The sequence below is a fragment of the Grampus griseus genome (assembly GCF_964374135.1).
Source record: "Grampus griseus genome assembly, chromosome: X".
NCBI classification, from domain to species: domain Eukaryota; kingdom Metazoa; phylum Chordata; class Mammalia; order Artiodactyla; family Delphinidae; genus Grampus; species Grampus griseus.
This window is the reverse complement of record NC_138999.1, coordinates 59,992,281-60,011,633: the sequence shown is the minus strand read 5'-3', so window position 1 is coordinate 60,011,633 and position 19,353 is coordinate 59,992,281. Positions and strand designations below refer to the sequence as shown.

Below are 19,353 nucleotides of genomic sequence, written 5' to 3'. Positions count from 1 at the left end.
GGGCTCCAGGAGGTAGGGCGGGCACGGGTGTTGACGGGGGCCAGACTCTCAAGCCAGGTAAGGGAAGCAGGTGCGTAGATCTGTTTTTTGTGGGTTAGTGTACTCGGCCCTTTGGTGGAGAGGGGGTGCCGCCTTCCCCGGGGGCGGGCTTCCAAGCTCCGGAGGCTAGCTTTTCCTCCTCAACTAACGGGGCCCCGGGCGGGGGCTCAAGCTCCATCTCCAGTGCCGACGTTCCACTCCACAATTTCCAGGCATCCACTGGGCTGGGAGTCTCGCGCCGGGGGCCGGCGCTGTCTCGCGAGCCCCCTCCTCGAGCCAGCCAATGGGGTTGGTTGCTGGCGCCGCCCGCCCGCCTGGTGCAGAGCGCTGGGCGCTGTGAGCGGCGCTGCCATTTAAAGGGGCCGCGACCCCTGTCCCGGCTGCTAGGGAGGGAGGTGGAGAAGGAGCGCGGGGCCGTCGCTGTCTGCAGTTCTAGGCTTGTAGCCTTTACACTAACCCTGCCGCAGGTAGGGGTCGAGCCTGATAAAGCCGAACCGAACCTGCAGGCGGGTTCTCGCAGTAGCCGGGAGGGGGGTCTAAGGAGAGATCGTAGCTCCAAAATGTCTTCCTGTAAATGCCTGAGGTGGGGGGTGGGCAACAGGAGAAGGAGGACTGGGGGAGCAATAGGAAAGGGGGACTGGGCTGAGGAAGTGGGCGACCCTGAAAGGTAACTGGGGGGGGAGGGGTTAGGAAGGGCAGTTTGTGGGGGCGAGGGAAGGGCTGAGGGAGGACCATGCAACGCGGGGAGGGGGGGGTGGGGCCAGACAGGGTGGGTAAAGACTGGGGAACTGGGGGTCTCTAGGAGAGAGGAGAGGGGATAGAAACTGAGAACGCGGGGGCGGGAAAGGCTCCTGTTGGCAGCGGCCCTGGGAGACTCTAAGGGGGCGTTCAGCCCGCGTTGTGGGGGGGAGTGAAAGGTGAGGGGGGAGGGGAACTGGGAGTTGCAGTGGGGTGGCGGGGGCTAGGCGGGCGGGTGGAACGACGGACTGCCTGGCGAGTGGGGCACAGGGCCAGGGCGGGGAACGCCTCTCCCCACAGGGGGCGCTGTATGTTGGTGGGGGGAGTGGTCATTTGCACTAAAGCCTGTGGAAATGCTTGTCTGTTGTGGTGGGGGCGATTCAAGAGAAATCCAAGTGGATGATGGGGTGTGTCCCAGAACCTATATAAGAAGGAATTCTGGCGAAGACCACCTCTTCTGTCCTCTTTTCTACCCCTAACCTACAGCCTATATCCAGTCATCCTCATGGACCCCAGTGATTTCCCCAGTCCGTTTGACCCGTTGACCCTGCCAGAGAAGCCCCTGGCTGGAGACCTTCCAGTTGACATGGAATTTGGAGAGGATCTACTGGAATCCCAGACTGCCCCAACTCGAGGATGGGCCCCCCCTGGCCCTTCTCCATCCTCAGGAACCCTGGACCTGCTTGATACCCCTGCTGGCCTGGAAAAAGACCCTGGAGTCCTGGATGGAGCCACTGAGCTGCTGGGGCTGGGAGGGCTGCTCTATAAAGCCCCCTCCCCCCCAGAGGTGGACCATGGTCCTGAGGGGACCCTTGCATGGGATGCAGGAGATCAGACCCTAGAGCCTGGACCAGGGGGCCAGACCCCTGAGGTCGTGCCACCTGACCCAGGGGCTGGGGCAAATCCCTCTTCACCTGAGGGGCTACTAGAGCCTTTGGCTCCAGATTCTCCAATAACCTTGCAGTCCCCACATATTGAAGAGGAGGAGACCACCTCCATAGCTACAGGGCGAAGGGGCTCCCCTGGGCAGGAGGAGGAGCTTCCCCAAGGGCAGCCACAGAGCCCAAATGGCCCCCCCAGCCCTTCAGTGGGAGAGACTCTGGGGGATGGAATCAACAGTTCTCAGACTAAACCTGGGGGCCCTAGCCCCCCTGCACACCCTTCCTTGCCAGGTAGGTTGCCTGATCAGCTGGAAAATCAAGGATGGGGAGAGGGTGGGGGTAAGGAGGGTGGCTGTGTGTTTGGGGAAGAAGTTGTGGGAGGAAGGTGGAGAGATAAGCGTAGGGATGTGTATGGAGGAGTTGGGAGTTTGGAAGGAGGAGTGGGGGTGTGGTGAAGAAGGTTAAGGAAAGTAGGGGTAGGGGGAGCTCAGTGGCTGTGGAGGAGAAATAGGAGTGAGTTTTCAGGGGGTGAGTTGAGAAGACTGGGTTCGGTGGCAGAGGTTCCCTTTTTCTTCCCCCAGTGGGCTTTTGGTACCAGGGTCCTCCTTCCTTCGGGATTTGGGGAGGACACCAGGCTTCTTGGTTCTAAGATCTTTCTAGCTGTTTTGTTCTAGATGAGACTGGGGTTTCTGGGTTTGATGAATGATAACTAGGCTCTGGAGCCACCAAGTGCATAGTGATTTCAGAGGAATGGTAGACATGCAGGGCCTAGGATTGTGTCTCTGATAGGGGAGGGCCAGCCTAGACTTGAGAGGCTCTCATTTCTCCCCAATTCTGCCTAGTGTTGTGCCTCTCCCAGGCTGTGACCAGGGTCTTAGGGCTTATATAACCACCTGAGTCCAGGGGAACCTCCCCATACATTAATGCTTCCTTTTTCCCTTGCTACCTTTGGGTGGTTGCATTTGTTTTTGTTGATAAACTATAAATGCTTGATGAAAGGTGTGTTACTTGTATTTCCTTAACTCCCAATGATTGGGACAGAAAGCTGGTGGGAAGGTAGGATTTTTTTCATGGAGAATAGCTGCGCGCCGCCCCCCCTCCTTAGTGCAGAGCTCAAGGTAACCCTGAGAGGGGCCCCAAGAAGCCACAGGCACTCGAGTTTTCCCTTTCAGTTTTGAGTAAGTTCTTCCCCAGGAATGGAGGTGGGGGTTGGGCCAGGGAGGGGGTGGTGAAGGCAGGCTCAAGATTTAGGTTGCTTTCTGCTTCCTTTGCAGGAGATGGCCTGACTGGGAAGGCAAGTGAGAAGCCGCCTGAGAGGGTGAGGGGGGGAGGGGATTGGAAGGAGTCTGGTTCCCCCTGTAGCTCTGGGAAGGACAGACCCTTCATTTTCCCTCCCAGATGTTGCTCTGTGGAGGGTGTGTGTGAGGAGAGTTAGGAGGAGGGAGGGAGTGCTTGTGTCTATTGCTTCTTAAGGAGAAGGTCCAGCCTCCTTTTCTCCCCTCCTCCTAAGGGCAGGGCCAAGGGTCCCTACTCTCCCTTCCCCCTCCTATTTCTGTACCCCCCCCAAACCCTGTACTAGTGCAGCTGGCCCTTTAGCCTGGCCCTGGTGTCAGCTTTCCTCCCCTCCCCATGTTTCCAAGGTGCAGAAGAGAAGCGAGCGCGTTAGAAGAGTAGAGCCTCCAAAACCTGAGGTTGTGGATTCCACTGAGAGCAGTGAGTAGGCCTTGAGGAAGTGTGACCCAGTGGGATGTGGCGGCCACGGATCTCAGGGCTCCTGTAGTGCCGCACTCTGCAGAGTGCAAAGCGCCTGTCTCTGCTCTGGGTTGGCATGGGAACCAGGGGCAGTGGGGGAAATTGAAAACAAGAGCAGTGAGAATGGAGTTTCCTGTTTCAGCTCTGCCATCCCTGTCCCTGAATCTTCTCACTTGGATCCCTTCCTTCCCCTCCCTGGGAGGTTACAGAGTAACTAAGGGAGAGTGACACCGGGTGGCTTGAGATTCCAATGTAATAGGGGCGGGGTATAAAGCCAAGAACTACAGGGATTGGGGATCCCAGGATCAGCTGAGCTACCTGTTGGTCAGGTGATGGCTGGAGGCCTGGTCCCTCAGCCTTTTCTCCCCGCCCCTCCCCCCTCTTCCTCAGTTCCAGTGTCAGATGAGGATTCTGATGCCATGGTAGATGACCCCAACGATGAGGACTTTGTGCCATTCCGGCCCCGGCGCTCTCCTCGCATGTCCCTACGCTCAAGCGTGGCACAGAGGACTGGGCGCTCAGCGGTAGGCACCAAGATGACTTGTGCCCACTGCCGGACACCACTGCAGAAGGGCCAGACGGCCTACCAGCGCAAGGGGCTGCCACAGCTCTTCTGCTCTTCATCCTGTCTCACCACCTTCTCCAAGAAGCCCTCCGGCAAAAAGACCTGTACCTTCTGCAAGAAGTACGTGAGGGTCCCGGGCTGTGGGGAGGGCAGGGATCGGGCTGGGAGTAAAGGGTGAGACAGAGACTATGTTAGCAAGAACCTAGCAAAGTGGAACTGGGAGAGAGGTGATTTAGGGAGGGGGTCCGAGAGTATTTTGGTTCTGTGGTCATTGATCCCAGAGGAGGGGGGTGGAGGCTGATGAAATGAGAGGGTGGTACTGAGTGAATGTGCAAACCTGTCCCCACCTCCAGGGAGATCTGGAACACCAAGGACTCAGTTGTGGCGCAGACTGGTTCAGGAGGCTCCTTCCATGAGTTCTGCACGTCTGTCTGTCTCTCTCTGTATGAGGCCCAGCAGCAGCGCCCAATCCCCCAGTCTGGGGATCCCGCCGATGCCACTCGCTGCAGTATATGCCAGAAGACTGGAGAGGTGAGGAAGCTCGATGGGGGCTAATTTACAGAGCCTGGCCAGCCCTGAGCTGCCCCTGCAATCCTGGGGCTGCAGGGGCCAGGCCCTGTGGAAGAGGGGAGTGGGGAGGGGTAGCAGCCATCGTGAGGGAGCGTATTCAAGGATAGAGCTTCTCCAGGATGTGTGCAGCTGGCCTTCCTTGCCTCCCAGGACCTCACCATCAAGTCGGCAGCCCGATGTGCAGGTTGGGGGGTCCCTGGGCCCACTGTCTGCTGTGAAGGTCTAGGGTGAGGCGGGGCGGGCCGTCCTTGCACTAGGGTGGGTGGTGGTGGCCAGGCCCTAGCTCAGGGTATGTGTGTGTGTGTATGTGGCAGGTCCTGCACGAGGTCAGCAATGGCAGCGTGGTGCACCGGCTCTGCAGCGACTCTTGCTTCTCCAAATTCCGGGCCAACAAGGGACTGAAAACCAACTGTTGTGACCAGTGTGGGGCTTACATCTACACCAAGACCGGGAGCCCTGGCCCCGAGCTCCTCTTCCACGAGGGCCAACAAAAGCGGTTCTGCAACACAACCTGCTTGGGGGCGTACAAGAAGGTGGGGCCGAGGGAGTAGTGCATTAGAGGGCTGTGGAAGGGGGTGCGGTCCTTGGGTGAGAAATAAAGGTGCCTGATGGGTCGAGGGCTGGGAGAAATAAAACGAATAAAGGGGGTTTCAATTGTATCTGTTATGTTTTATTTTTGAAGCTGGCTGGTGGATACACAGGTCTTTGTTATCTCATCATCTATACTTTTTTTGTATGCCTGAAATATTTCATGTTTTAAAAATTTAAAAAAATAAAAGTGAAGGGACAAATCCAGCCTCAGCCTCTCCTTCCCCATCCTCACAGAAAAACACACGGGTGTACCCATGTGTCTGGTGCAAGACCCTGTGTAAGAACTTTGAGATGCTATCCCATGTGGACCGTAATGGCAAGACCAGCTTGTTCTGTTCCCTGTGCTGTACCACCTCTTACAAAGTGAAGCAGGCAGGGCTCACTGGTAGGTGCAAAGCCCTCTTCTCTGAGACCCCTGCTGGCCTTCCTTCCACCTCCCATACTCCCTTCTTCTAAAGTAACCCCTGCTGCCCGACTTCAGCCCCAACCACATCTTCCCGTGGATTTCCTGTTCCATCTCTGCACTGCCTTACACCTTCTGTGTGCTCTCTCTCTCTTTCTCTCTCTCTCTCTTTCTCTCTCTCTCTTTCTCTCTCTCCTTTTCTCTCTATGCCCCAGGCCCTCCCCGACCCTGCAGCTTCTGCCGCCGCAGCCTCTCTGACCCCTGTTACTACAACAAGGTTGATCGCACAGTCTACCAGTTCTGCAGCCCCAGCTGCTGGACCAAGTTCCAGGTACTCCAAACCCTGGACCAGGGATAAAGGGTGTGGCGACGTAGAGAGGGTATGAGATTTGGGGTAGGTAGGCCTGGGCAGAGCAAAGAACAAGCCTGACTTCCCCTACCCCTACCCACCCACCACACACATCTTGCCCCTCCCTTACTTGTCTTCCTTCCCTCCAGCGCACAAGCCCCGAGGGGGGCATTCACCTGAGCTGTCACTACTGCCACAGCCTCTTCAGTGGCAAGCCTGAGGTCTTGGACTGGCAGGTAAGATCCCCACCCCCACCCACATCTCGCTACACAGAGACATCTGTCTGAAGGGGTCCTTCCACTTGGCTCTCGCCAGGTCCAGATGTCACAGCCCTGTCCTCCCCGCCCTGTGCCCCTGTCCCAGGACCAGGTGTTCCAGTTCTGCTGCCGTGATTGCTGTGAGGACTTCAAGCGTCTTCGGGGTGTGGTGTCCCAGTGTGAGCACTGCCGGCAGGAGAAACTCCTGCATGAGAAGCTCCGATTCAGTGGGGTGGAGAAGAGCTTCTGCAGCGAAGGTAAGGAGATGGGGAAGGGGCAGAGGGCTCTGTACCTCACAGCTGGGGAGAATGGCAGATTAAGTAAGGAGGGCTTGCAGTGTGGTCTGCGGGGCCAGGGCCTTCTGCTCAGGATGCTCTACCCCGTCTGTCCCCAGGCTTTGGGCACGGGAGGTTGTTAGAGGTTTCAGGTGCACCGCCTTGAAAAGGTTGGGTCTCACGGCCATGGAGATTTCTGCGTCTCTGGACTCTTCCCTCTCGCCCCCTTTCCAGGCTGTGTGCTGCTGTACAAACAGGACTTCACTAAGAAGCTGGGATTGTGTTGTATCACTTGTACTTACTGCTCCCAGACCTGCCAGCGCGGAGTCACCGAGCAACTGGACGGCAGCACCTGGGACTTCTGCAGCGAGGACTGTAAGAGCAAGTACCTGCTGTGGTACTGCAAGGTAAGGGGGGCAGCACGTTACAAAGGAGGGAAAAGGTGGCAGGGAGCATGGGCTCTTGTGCTGCCATCAAGGTGTGGGCTGATCTCCAGGGAGGGGGCTCCGGCTTACCCAGCCTCCAAGGGGAGCAGCACGGCTTATCCCAGGGCAAAGGGCCCAGCACATTTTAGGGAGGCAGGTCTGACCATCCTGTTGACACCCTCAGGCTGCCCGGTGCCATGCCTGTAAGCGCCAGGGGAAGCTGCTGGAGACCATCCACTGGCGTGGGCAGATCCGTCATTTCTGCAACCAACAATGTCTGCTACGTTTCTACAGCCAGCAGAACCAACCCAACCTGGATACCCAGAGTGGGCCCGAGAGCCTCCTGAACAGTGAGTCCTGGGCAGGGGGCACAGTCTGTTAGAACTGGCCTGGACTCTTCTGATCCTGGGCCTGGCCCCTTTCTTCTTCCTCTCCCGCTTTCACCTCATCCCTGGCCAGAGGTCCTGGTACTGCATTCTCTTTCAGCTTCCGGACTGTAGAGGTACTAGAGGAGTCTCGTTTCAAGGTTCTGAGAGTTAGATCCTACTGATTTTCTATAAAGGATTTATTGTAGGGAATGGGTACCTGCCCAGGTAGGGTGGGGCATATGGGGGCTGTGGTTAGTTTTAAGAGAGAAGGAAGTGTTGGCATAAGCTCTGCCTTTAGCGAGAGTGAAGGCTGTTGTTTCTAGAATGTTACCCTGGCCCCTCCGCACTCCAGGGGTACTAAACTCCTGAGGGCCATCTAAATGGAAGGCCTTAAATTATGGGTCATTGGGGGGACACTATTTTTCATCCTTGGCATCCAGGAGCAAAGAATCTTTTTGGCCACTATTGCTGGGACCTAGAGAAGACTAGACCTGGGGGCGGGGGTGGAGGGAAAATTTGAGACTTCCCATTCGTATTTGGTGTTCTCTTAATGAAGCTCTCCTGGAGCAGGGGTGAGGAAAATGGAGAGCTAGTGCCTCAGCTGAGAGCTTTCGTTTGCTTTGATCTACAGGTCAGTCTTCTGAGGCGAAGCCCCAGACACCCTCTCAGACCAAAGTGGAGAACAGCAACACTGTAAAGACCTCAGAGGAAAATGGGAATCTGGGCAAGGTCAGGGCAAAAGCCAGGGGGTAGGATGGTCTCAGAGGAGGGTACCGTAGTCAGCAGCACTAAAATTCCTTTGTCTTTGCAGATCCCTGTGAAGATCCGAACAGCCCCCGCTGCTCCCACCCCTCCTCCACCCCCACCGCCCCCAGCAACACCCCGCAAAAACAAAGCTGCCATGTGTAAACCACTGATGCAGAATCGGGGGGTCTCCTGCAAGGTGGAAATGAAGTCCAAAGGGAGTCAGACAGGTGAGTGAGGGTGGGGTGCCGAGACGCCACAGGCTGTATTCCATGGTCTTGGGCCTCCAGCCCTGTGCCTGGGAGCTGGACAAGGGGGTTTCTTAGGTGGCCGAAGCGTCCTGCATATTGTCGTCCTAGAATCCCAGAGTTGTCTCTCAACATTTGGTTCAAGGGCAGTTTTGTGACACTGAGCACGTGTTAGAGCTTTGCGGGGGTAACAAGCACCAGGTCCTGGGTCAGATGTGACCCATCTGGCAGGCGCTCTGAGAAGACCCCTTTTTTGTCAGCAGAAGAGTGGAAGCCACAGGTGATCGTGCTGCCCATCCCAGTGCCCATCTTTGTGCCAGTGCCTATGCATCTGTACTGCCAGAAAGTCCCGGTGCCTTTCTCAATGCCTATCCCGGTAAGTTTTCCTGCCCTTCCTGGTGGGGGCCTCCTTTACCCTCCCAGGCTTGAGACCCACCCTGCCCCCTCCCTCTCACCAGCCGTTCCTCTCATCTGCTGGTATGGTTCTTGGCGTTTAGTTGGGATTCGTGCCTCCAGGTGCCTGTGCCCATGTTCCTGCCCACTACCTTGGAGAGCACAGACAAGATTGTGGAGACCATCGAGGAGCTGAAGGTGAAGATCCCTTCTAACCCCTTGGAGGCCGACATCCTGGCTATGGCAGAAATGATTGCAGAGGCCGAGGAGTTAGACAAGGCCTCATCTGACCTTTGTGGTATGCCATGGACAGCGGCGGTGAGGGAGACAGGGTGCTGCCAGTCTGTCTCTGCCTAAGGGGGCGGAGAGTGGTGATCTCGGTGCCTGGCGGGATGGGGGAATAGTTGGGATCAGCCCCTGAAAGCCAGTTGAGGGCGCCAAGTAGGAGCTGCAGGGACTAAGCCAACCTCTCTGCCTCCCAGATCTCGTGAGCAACCAGAGTGCAGAGGGACTTCTGGAAGACTGCGACCTGTTTGGGCCAGCTCGGGATGATGTCCTGGCCATGGCCGTCAAGATGGCCAATGTGTTGGATGAGCCTGGGCAAGACTTGGAGGCGGACTTCCCCAAAAGTGAGTAGGATTCAGGGCGTGCCCGCTGTGTACAGTAGCATTTGCGCTATCAGGAAAGGAGTGTTCCTTGTTAGCCCGAGCATGACCCTAAACAGAAGACTGTCACAGGGAGTGGTGCCAGAGATACCGGGACAGGCAGACTATTCTATGCTTGAATCTTGTTGTTGTTGTTTTTTTAATTGTGGTAAAACACATAACATAAAATTTACCATCTTAACCATGTTTAAAAGTTTACAGTTCAGCAGTGCTAGGAACGTTCCCATTGTTGTGAGTTTTTGTGTGTATGTGCCTCTGAGCACGTTCTCAGTATATAGCTTTGTCCTGGTGACCACGATGAAGCTGTCTGGGAGGCTCATCTCGAGTCAGGTGAACAAGTAGCAGGGGTGGGGTGGGAGGACTACAGGGTTGAGGTCTTAGAAAATTGATTTCTTCTTCCTTTCCCCTCTAGATCCTTTAGATATTAACCCCAGCGTAGATTTCCTGTTTGATTGTGGCCTGGTAGGGCCTGAGGACGTGTCTACTGAACAAGACCTTCCCCGAACCATGAGGAAGGTGAGGGCTGGGGCTGCTGTATCCACAAAAGAGGGATGGAGGCTCAAAGGGCGGGGTGGGGGGTGGCTTTCGTAGCCAAGTCAGCAGCCTTAGTTTCGCCTTCCCTAGCCTCCTTTCTCCACCACTGTGAGTGCTAAGGTACAGCCAAACTCTGCTCTCTCCCCAGTTCATCAGAGGTTATAAGAGCTGTTCCTGGGGTTCTGCGCTGTGGAAGCTTGCTGTGTTCTTTCATCAGTCCCCACCTCCCCTGGTGGTGAACACTGTCCTGACTAGCTTCCATGGTGCCCTGGCCTTACCTCCACCACTCCCTCCTTTCTCTTCCCCTCCAGGGTCAAAAGCGGCTGGTGCTTTCAGAGAGCTGTTCCCGGGACTCCATGAGCAGCCAGCCTAGCTGTACTGGACTCAACTATTCATATGGTGTCAATGCTTGGAAGTGCTGGGTGCAGTCGAAATACGCCAATGGAGAAACCAGCAAGGGTGATGAGCTGCGCTTTGGCCGTAAGTACCCAGGCGGGGAGCAGGGGCAGAGCTGTGATTCAGCTGTAGATGTCTACAAGTGATAAGGCTGTGATCACTTAAGGGTATCCTGTGAAGATGGGGAGCAGTTGCAGAATAAGGGGAGATGCCATCTAGGTTTCAAGGCTGAGGGCTCTTTGTGTAATTGGTGGGTTTGTTCTGGAGCTGGACGTGACTAAGGGGTGAAGGGGTTAATGGTGGAGCTAAAGGAAATTCTTAATGTGCAGTTGTCTTAATGCCAGCCACCTCCACTGTGTATCACTGCAGCCAAACCTATGCGTATCAAAGAGGATATTCTGGCCTGCTCAGCTGCTGAGCTCAACTACGGTCTGGCCCAGTTTGTGAGAGAAATCACTCGACCCAACGGTGAACGATATGAACCTGACAGTATCTACTATCTGTGTCTTGGCATCCAACAGGTACCCCTTGTGCCCTGCCTCACTTGCCGTCACTTAACACAGCAGGCAGGGTCCCACCAGAAATGATCCTGTCCCACTCCCTGTTCCTCACCTTGTTTCCTGCCTTGAACAGGCAGCTTGCCTCTCATCTCCTACTCTAGACACGACAAGAAATGAGAATACTCTTCTAAAATCAAAGCTGTGTTCCAGGACTTTTGACCAAGGAGCAGTCTTCATTGCTCTGCGGGTCCCTTTGTCATCCTGAAACTCACTTTAGGAGGGGAGGGATGGGCAGAGCTGGGTTCCCTGAGTGGTGGGGTAATGTTTGGTTCCCACTGGGAGACGTCAGCCATGCCTCAGCTGACAAGGGGGTCTGGGCTTGTGAAGAAGCGGCTGTGACACATCTCTTCCAGACTTCCTCCTCTTCCAGCAAGGCCTCAGCTCCTCAGAGCTGTAGGTATACCTGGGGAAAACCACTCTGGATCACTAAATCCAGCAACTGTTTCCCATGGGCTCCTAACGGTCAAGGTCGCCATGCGTGGGGCCTTCGGTCTCATCGTCTTTCCTCTAGGGCCTAGAGTCTAGCTCTATGTGTGTCTGTTTTTCTTTTTCCAGTACTTGTTGGAAAATAACCGAATGGTGAACATTTTCACGGACCTTTACTACCTGACTTTTGTTCAAGAACTCAACAAGTCTCTGAGTACCTGGCAGCCCACACTCCTCCCCAACAGTAAGGGACAGGGACTTAGCAACCCCTCCGCCCTTTCCTCCTTTCTTCCAGTGCACCATTCTGAGTCCAGGGCTCTTGGGTCTGCCACTCTTCACAGAAGGGTCTGAGCATAGACGTGTGTAGTGGGGTCCCTCAGGGTTAAGAGCTAGAGGAGCCAGAGCCCCTGTCCTTGAACATAAGGAGGGAATCAAGACTTAGTTCTGAAGAGCTATCTCTGGGACCCAAAATGGTGACCAGGGTTTGAGTGGTAAGTGAAGGAAAAAAAGGAAGAAGTTGTGGGGCTCCTCAAGGTTTACGTCGACCTGCCTGTAACCTGAGGATGGTGAGCAAAGCTCTGAATGCAGGTGGAAACTGTTAAAAAATAATATCCCCCCCAAAAACCCCCCACCCAATACCGAACCAAAACAAACCCCAAAATCCAGCCCTCCTGTGCAGTATAGCGAGGCGTCAGGGTTTTACGTGCAATGGTCCCTCACCGAATGAGTCTGGCGTGCCCAGTGCTTGTGAGCCGGACATGTGGGAGCAGAAGTGGTTGGGTTTGTGTAGTCAATCCCTCCTGACCAGCCTCTCCCCCTTGCCCATTGCAGATACGGTGTTCTCCCGAGTGGAGGAAGAGCACCTCTGGGAGTGTAAGCAGCTGGGGGTCTACTCGCCCTTTGTCCTTCTCAACACCCTCATGTTCTTCAACACTAAGTTTTTTGGGCTGCAGACGGCTGAGGAACACATGCAGCTCTCCTTCACCAACGTGGTGCGGCAGTCCCGCAAGTGTACCACCCCTCGGGGCACCACCAAGGTGGTGAGCATCCGCTACTACGCCCCTGTCCGCCAGAGGAAAGGGCGAGGTACGAAGCTGCCCCCTCCTTTGCTTTTCCCCCCTCTCTACTTTCCCCTTCCGTGCCCCACCGTGCCACCAGGTTGGCCCTCTCCATTGCCCCTAGCTTCTCTATCCTTCCGTTCCTGGGTTTGCAGAAAAGATGAAAACAGCCAGTCCTTCAATCCGATGGGCAGTGGCTATTGCATAAATAGGAGGTCACCAAGCTGCCTGTTTCCCACTTTTCCTCATTTCAGGGCAGTTTACTTTTGGGGCTGGGGGGTTGGGTGTTGGACAGGTGGGAAACTGTTAGGTGTGTTTGGCTGAGGGGAAAAGTTGACAAGAGTGAATGACAGCCTTTCCATCGCTCTTTGCTAGTGGGCATAACTGCCACAGCACCTTGGTTTCCATTCTGGCCCTGGAATCAGTTCCCAAGGTCCCTTCTGAACCTGAGCCTCTACCAGGACTAATGTGCCAGGGGCTGGGGCCATCGCTGTTTATCCCAGAAGGCAACCCCAATCTTGCAGTAGGGTCGTTTTGTCAGTTTTTCCGTGTAACTTCTGAGATCACCTCTTCAGGAAATCAACTTGGGGAAGATGATGGAGACTTTAGCAATGAAAACCAGGGTACACTGCAGAGCAACACCCTGCAGAGCGTTGGGTTGGTACAGAGAGACTGACAGACTCTTCTTCTGCCTTTATTTCTCCATGAGACTGTTTTGTGTCCTGAGGCCTTCCCCCTGTGCCCTAGACTGTGCTCTTGGAGGTGCCTCGTTGAGACTGCACTTTTAAGGAGTCTGGTTCATTCGTCTCCTTCACAGACACCGGTCCTGGGAAACGGAAGAGAGAAGACGAAGCCCCCATCTTAGAGCAGCGTGAGAACCGCATGAATCCCCTCCGCTGCCCTGTCAAGTTCTATGAATTCTATCTCTCAAAATGGTGAGTTGGCAGGTTCGCAGGAATGGCATTAGCGGGGGCGGGGGGACCCACAGGCTCTACTTCGCCCAGGAACTGATCTCTGTCCTCCCGCCCCACCCCCACCCCCACCATTGCAGTCCCGAAAGCCTCCGGACTCGCAACGATGTGTTCTACCTGCAACCTGAGCGGTCCTGCATCGCCGAGTCACCTCTCTGGTATTCTGTGATCCCCATGGACCGCAGCATGTTGGAGAGCATGCTCAATCGTATTCTGGCTGTGCGTGAGATTTATGAGGAGCTGGGTCGTCCCGGGGAGGAAGACCTGGACTAAGCCCACGTGCTTCCCGGATCCATCTTTCACACCAATGTCTGTCCCGTGGCCACGTCCCACAGGGCGATTGGCCCAGGAACCAATGCTACTCATTCTGAAGGGCCCTGACTGCCCTTTTCTACTCATCCATTCCCTGCCTTCCCTAGGAATCCCTGGCTTTTGTCTTCTCCCAAACCACTTGACAACCGCAGGGCCCCAGTTCTCTGTACTGAGGGACTGGTCTCCCAGTGATGGGCAAAAACCAGCTAGGCCATTTTCTTTATGTTTCAGAGTAAACCCCTTCTCCTGGGGCCAGACTCTGGGTGGAGTGTTAATGGCTCTGGTGATCCTGTTGGCTTTGGGTTTCCTGACCCATCCCACATAGGTAAAGGCCCTTGTTCCTAGGTTTGGCCAAGGGAAGAACCCAGCTGCCTTCTCTGCCCTGTGCCCACTCCCTTCTCTACTCTTCCCCGGTACCAAGCTAAAGGGTCTTGTATGAAAGATATGAGAGAAAGCATGAAAGTAACGAGGGGACCATTTACCTAAAACACAGAGCTTAGGCACTCTTCCCCTCCCATGAGATAACTGGTGGTTGGAACCTCCTCGCCACCTTGTTCCCCCTCTCCACCCCTGCAAGCATCAACCCTTGGTGCTGCGATTAAAAAAAAATCTTCCAAATGCTTTCTTTCCCTCAAAGGCAGAGAATGACTCTTTAAGTATGGGGAGCAGACTCCTGTCCCCTTGGTTTATGTGTTTGTCTCTCTCTGCCATCTTAGGTTGGCATGAGCCATGGTGTCAACATGCTTAGCCCCCTTCTGTAACTGCTTCCCTTTAGTTCAGTGGACAGAGTTCCCAAGGCAAAAACTACCTTGTGACTTGGGTTGGGGCTGGGTTCCCCACTCTTGTTCTTCCCCCATCGTGAGAGCCAGGCCAAGCCTGTGGGGGCCCTGGGTCATGCAGGATGGGATCTGTAGTCAAAGGATAGGTGAGGAGCTGTGGGCGTGGGTCCTGCCCCCACTGCCTCCATCTCCTCTCTTCCCCATCTTGCCTCTGTAGTTCCAGAAAACTCTTAGCACCTGGCAAAGGGGGTACCCAGTTCTTTCCCTGTTGGCTTTGCTGTTCCCCCGCCTCCTTTTTGTGTTTTTATAACTGTCACCAGTTTAGCCACTGTTTAAATTGTATATATTGTTCTGAGGCGCCTGGCCTGTCCCTTCAGTGAGCCATGCCCGCCCTTGTGTTGTAGTGAGAAGCTGTTGTCACGACTAACCTTCTGTCTCTGGAATTGTTTGTTTCAAATAAAGAGTTAAAATTGTCTTTTGCCTTCACTGGGGGAGGGAGAGCAGTGTATGGAGAGGTGAGGGATATAGAGGAGCAATGCTGGACCACTTCAGATCTCTCAAGGTATAAAGAAGTGAGGTATCCCACCACAGGTTGAGAATCATTTTTACCCAGCTCACTGAACGGCCCCACTAGGAGTATGGGCCTTGTTATAACAAATTTCCAAACACTTAAGGGAAAAATTTATTCAGCAGCTGTCTATTAAGGACCTACTATGTTTAAGGACCTAGATTCCATGTTTCAGAGAAGACAGAGATTAACTAGACCGGGATCCTATCCCCAGCAGGCTCCCGGGCTAGAGGGGAGACAGAAAGGTGCACAGTTAGTTGCAAGACCGGCAGAATGAAATAAATACCTAGTGCTATGGGAGAGCAGAGGAATAAGGAACTCATTTCAAGTTTACAGGGGGGTTGTGTGCAAGTTCACGAAGGGAGGTGACATTTGACCTGGGCCTCCAAGTGTAGGTAGGAGGGGTTGGGGGACCAGCACAATCAAAGGCTGCGATTTTCTAACCCGGGAGGGACAGGATCAGATCTGTTGCTTTAGGGAGGAGATCCCTAGGACAATATGAAGGATCGGAGGTGGGGCAGATCTGAAAGCTGGGGCAGATCTGAAAGGCAGGACAGCAGTGAAAGGAGTGTGGCTAAGAGATTCTGTAAGCCTCGATGGGGATAGAGAAGCAAAAGAGAGGATGAATTCAAAATGAGTTTCAGACATTGTGAAGGTCGAGTCTGCAGGCTATGGAGGAGTGGGAGGAATCGAGCATGAAACCAAGGTTTCTAGCCTTGATGATTAGGAAAGTTAGATACTTTTTTTTTTTAACAAGAAAACAAATCCACACTTTATTTACTTTTCAATAAGTTTAACTCCTCAAAGGGTACGGCGTCACACGGATTCTGTGTCCGATGGCCTTAGCACGAAGGTTCCTTCGGAATTTGGCACGAACCATGCCACTGATTCCATGAGTGCGAGTTACCTTTCCCCAGATTACTCTGGTTTTGTTAGGTTTTCCACCAGGAGTTACTGTGTTGTTCTTTGCTTTGTACACCTAAGCACATCTCTTGCCTAGATAGAATTCAGTTTCATCTCGAGCATAAACACCTTCAATTTTAAGAAGAGCTGTAGGCTCCCTCTGGTTCTGGAGACACCGCTTATAGTCAGCAAAAGTGGCCTTGGGCCACAACCTTCGAGACATATTTGTTGTTTTAGAAGTCCTTTTCCCAGCAGGCCTCCATTAACCGAGTTGGGAAACAGAGGCAGGGTTTTGTTGTTTTGTTTTTTGGGTTTGTTTGTTTTTTCAGGGGAGTAGGGGTAGGAGGAGGTTGGTAACAAGTTGAGGTTTTGATCACGTTGAGTTTGAGACTCCATTGAAACATCCATGTGGTGGGCTGTGCAACATGGCATAACAGAAAGAACACCCAAACTTGAGTTTTTAATCATAGCTCTGCCACTAAAACTTGGGCAAGCCTACCTTTCTGTGTCCCCCCTAAAAAATACATTCATATTCTGCCCTGACTTTCTCACAGAACTGTTGCAAGGGTTAGATGAGAAAATGGATATGAAAGCAATATTGATGCTAGATATTACCATATAAACTAGGCAGTTGGAAATGTGGGTCTGAGGCTTAAAAGAGAGATGAGTTGTCTGTTTTTTTCCAGCTTTATTGAGATGTAATTGGCATATAGCATTGTATAAGTTTGAGGTGTACAGTGTGTTGATTTGATGCACTTATATATTGCAAAATGATTACCACCATAGTGTTAGCCAACACCTCCATCCTGTCATATAATTACTGTTTCTTTTTTGCGATAAGAACTTTTAAGATCTCTCATAGCAACTTTCAAGTATATGATACAGTGTTGTTAACTATAGTCACCATGCTGTACCTTAGATCCCCAGAACCTATTCATATTAGAACTGGAAGTGTATACCCTTTGACCAACATCTCCCCATTTCCCCCACCCCCTGGCCCCTGCAAACCACCATTTTACTCTCTGTTTCTATGAGTTCAGCTTTTTTTGGATTCCACATATAAGTGATACCACACAGTATTTGTCTTCCTCTATCTCGACTTGTTTCGCTCAGCATAATGCATGAGGTGTCAATTTAGAAGTCATCTACAAAGGGCTCCTAGCTGAAGCTCTGGGAGTGGACAGGATCATTCAGAGGAAAATAAGGAGAGAAAAGGACAAAAAAAAATGGTACCTTGGAGAATATCTCCGGTTAACCAGCGAAAGGAACTGAGAGGGAGAGACCAGAGAAGTAGGAAGAGCCGCAGATCTGCCAGGTGCCAAGGGTAAAAGCACCTGATGAAAAGCTATCCTCATACCCCAGGCCAGAATGGAGTCTGTTAATTTGCTTTCACCTTCTTCCATCCTCAGCAGGGCCCAAAGCCATCTGGCTCTCCTACCTCCTTCCCCTACTGGAACGGAGAAGGGTTTGATGTCATTTGTGCAGCTAGATTTCCGCTCTGTGCCCACCCTTGTGCTAATCACTAGGGATACGAAGATGAGTAAGAACTTGGAGTCTGTTCTTGAGGACTCCCCATTCTGATAGGACCAAGGCTGGGACTAAGGTGAGGCAATTAAGGTACTTAGGGTGCAAAGTTTAAGGAGGCACTCACTGCTGGGGTCAGGCGAGTATAGGGTTGGCATTTGAGCAACCCCGAGAGCGAATGCCTCTTTAGATTTTGCACCCCAGGTGCCTTGATTGCCTCACCCTAGTGTGACCCTGGGGAAGACTCACATGTCAATAAAATGGTCAAGGTAGAAGGTAATTGTTATTCATTCTGTCCCAGGGAATGAAGAAAGACCACAGAGGTGCTGTGGGAGCTGGGTTCTCATGAAGAGTGGATAGTTTATCAGGCAGCATAGAGGTACAGTGTGCACAAAGGCATGGAGATAAAAAAGATCTTGGAGTGTCTTCAGGGAAGGATGGTTGGGCTGCAGAGGACGTGGAGAGGACACAGTAAAAGGGGTGAGGAATGGTGGGAGCTGTTGCTGGGGAAGAAGAGATCGGGTTGTGAAAGGCATCCAATGCCACGCCCTGCTAGGGTGACCAACCATCTCAGTTTGCCCAGGACCTTCCCAGTTTTAGCCATGAAAGCCCAGCAACCCGGGAACTCCCCCGGTCCTGGCAAACTGAAACAGTCATACCTTATCCTCAAAACAGTGGAAAGCCATTAAAGGATTTTCACAAAGAACTGGCAGGGTAGGCTTCATGTTTTAAGGTAACTCTAGCATGTCTGGGTGGGTGGAGGAGAACTGGGTGCTGAAGAAACCTGGGAGGCCAGTTATAGGGAGCCAGTGGCACAGAAATGGGTACGTGCTTTGCCTATGGCCTCTGGCAGACGTGAGTTCCAGATCCCCGGCTCAGCCCTTTCTTTCCTAGCTGTTTGGTCTGACCAAGTTACTACGTGGCCTGTTTCCTCATCTGTAAATTGGGGCAATAATGGTGCTTACCTCCATGAATAGTGAGGATTAAGGGAGATACGGTTTAGCACAGTGCCCAGCACACAGCAAGCACTTAATAAACATAGTTTTTTTAAATTAATTAATTTATTGATTGATTGATTTTGGTTGCGTTGGGTCTTCGTTGCTGCCCGTGGGCTTTCTCTAGTTGCGGCGAGCGGGTGCTACTCTTCATTGTGGAGCGTGGGCTTCTCATTGTGGTGGCTTCTCTTGTTGCGGAGCACAGGCTCTAGGCGCGTGGGCTTCAGTAGTTGTGGCACACGGGCTCAGTAGTTGTGGCTCATGGGCTGTAGAGGGCAGGCTCAGTAGTTGTGGTGCACGGGCTTAGTTGCTCCGTGGCATGTGGGATCTTCCCGGACCAGGGCTCAAACCCGTGTCCCCTGCATTGGCAGGTGGATTCTTAACCACTGGGCCACTAGGGGAGCCCCCTAAACATTAGTTTTTATTGTCCACATTATCAGTCAGGAGATAATTTCAAGGCCTGAAGGAAGGCAGCAGCACGATGGGACTGCTGAGGAGGAAAGGGACTTGAGAAAGATGTGGGAGGCTGACTTACCAGACTTTCTTCGTTGGTGAATTGATTATATTTTAGCATGAATGATTTTTTGTTGGCATTAATCCCCCAAAGTATCTGCTTTTCAAGACTTTTATCTCTAATTGTGGAATGAAAGTCTTTGTCACCTTGAAGGGAAGGCGGAGGGGAAAGAGAAAGGAGCAAGGGAACTGCTGGAAAACCAAGCATGCGTTTGAGATCCCTAAGGTTAAGGGAAAGAAATAGTGGAATTTTCAAAAGCTTATCTTGATTTAGGGGGTTGAAAGGTAGGGGTTCTGAATAACTCTCTTGCCCCATCTTGCCTGTACTCCCCACATTGCCTTGCTTCCCAGGGATGGACAGTTTCTGCATCCTGCTCCAGGCAGAGATCTCAGAAGACACCCTCTCCCTCCAGACTGCCCTTCCCTGTCTGAGCACAGGACAGCCCCTTCCTCAGCTTTCACCGTTTCTCTCTCTTAACCTTAGGGCCCCCACAAAGCACATCTTGGTTTCCAGCAGTTTAATATTTTCATATCGTACTGAGCTTCCCCCA

General features: G+C 53.1%; 1 protein-coding gene and 1 pseudogene across 2 annotated transcripts; one reads left to right on the top strand and one right to left on the bottom strand.

The window, feature by feature from the left end:
• The first annotated feature begins 404 nt into the window (after positions 1-404).
• Positions 405-14,757, top strand: ZMYM3 (zinc finger MYM-type containing 3). The gene is made up of 25 exons (XM_082681353.1): positions 405-506; positions 1,264-1,949; positions 2,933-2,976; positions 3,299-3,371; positions 3,801-4,095; positions 4,329-4,506; positions 4,860-5,078; positions 5,371-5,521; positions 5,755-5,870; positions 6,038-6,124; positions 6,252-6,402; positions 6,655-6,827; positions 7,030-7,195; positions 7,845-7,942; positions 8,025-8,187; positions 8,469-8,581; positions 8,722-8,896; positions 9,081-9,227; positions 9,676-9,779; positions 10,109-10,277; positions 10,563-10,714; positions 11,309-11,423; positions 12,011-12,265; positions 13,055-13,172; positions 13,289-14,757. Exons 2-25 carry the CDS (start codon positions 1,283-1,285, stop codon positions 13,479-13,481), a joined length of 4,122 nt encoding a protein of 1,373 aa, XP_082537479.1. The 5' UTR covers positions 405-506; positions 1,264-1,282; the 3' UTR covers positions 13,482-14,757.
• A 903-nt stretch (positions 14,758-15,660) lies between these two features.
• On the bottom strand, positions 15,661-15,993 carry LOC309840077 (large ribosomal subunit protein eL33-like; annotated as a pseudogene). Its single transcript has one exon. The product of its transcript is annotated as a large ribosomal subunit protein eL33-like (transcript).
• Positions 15,994-19,353: the final 3,360 nt, after the last annotated feature.

Coding starts and splice junctions, on each gene's coding strand:
- ZMYM3 (XM_082681353.1), top strand. CDS start 1,283: ATGGACCCCAGTGATTTCCCCAGTCCGTTTGACCCGTTGACCCTGCCA. Junction 7,943..8,024: donor AAAATGGGAATCTGGGCAAG/GTCAGGGCAAAA, acceptor TTGTCTTTGCAG/ATCCCTGTGAAGATCCGAAC. Junction 10,278..10,562: donor TGATGAGCTGCGCTTTGGCC/GTAAGTACCCAG, acceptor GTATCACTGCAG/CCAAACCTATGCGTATCAAA.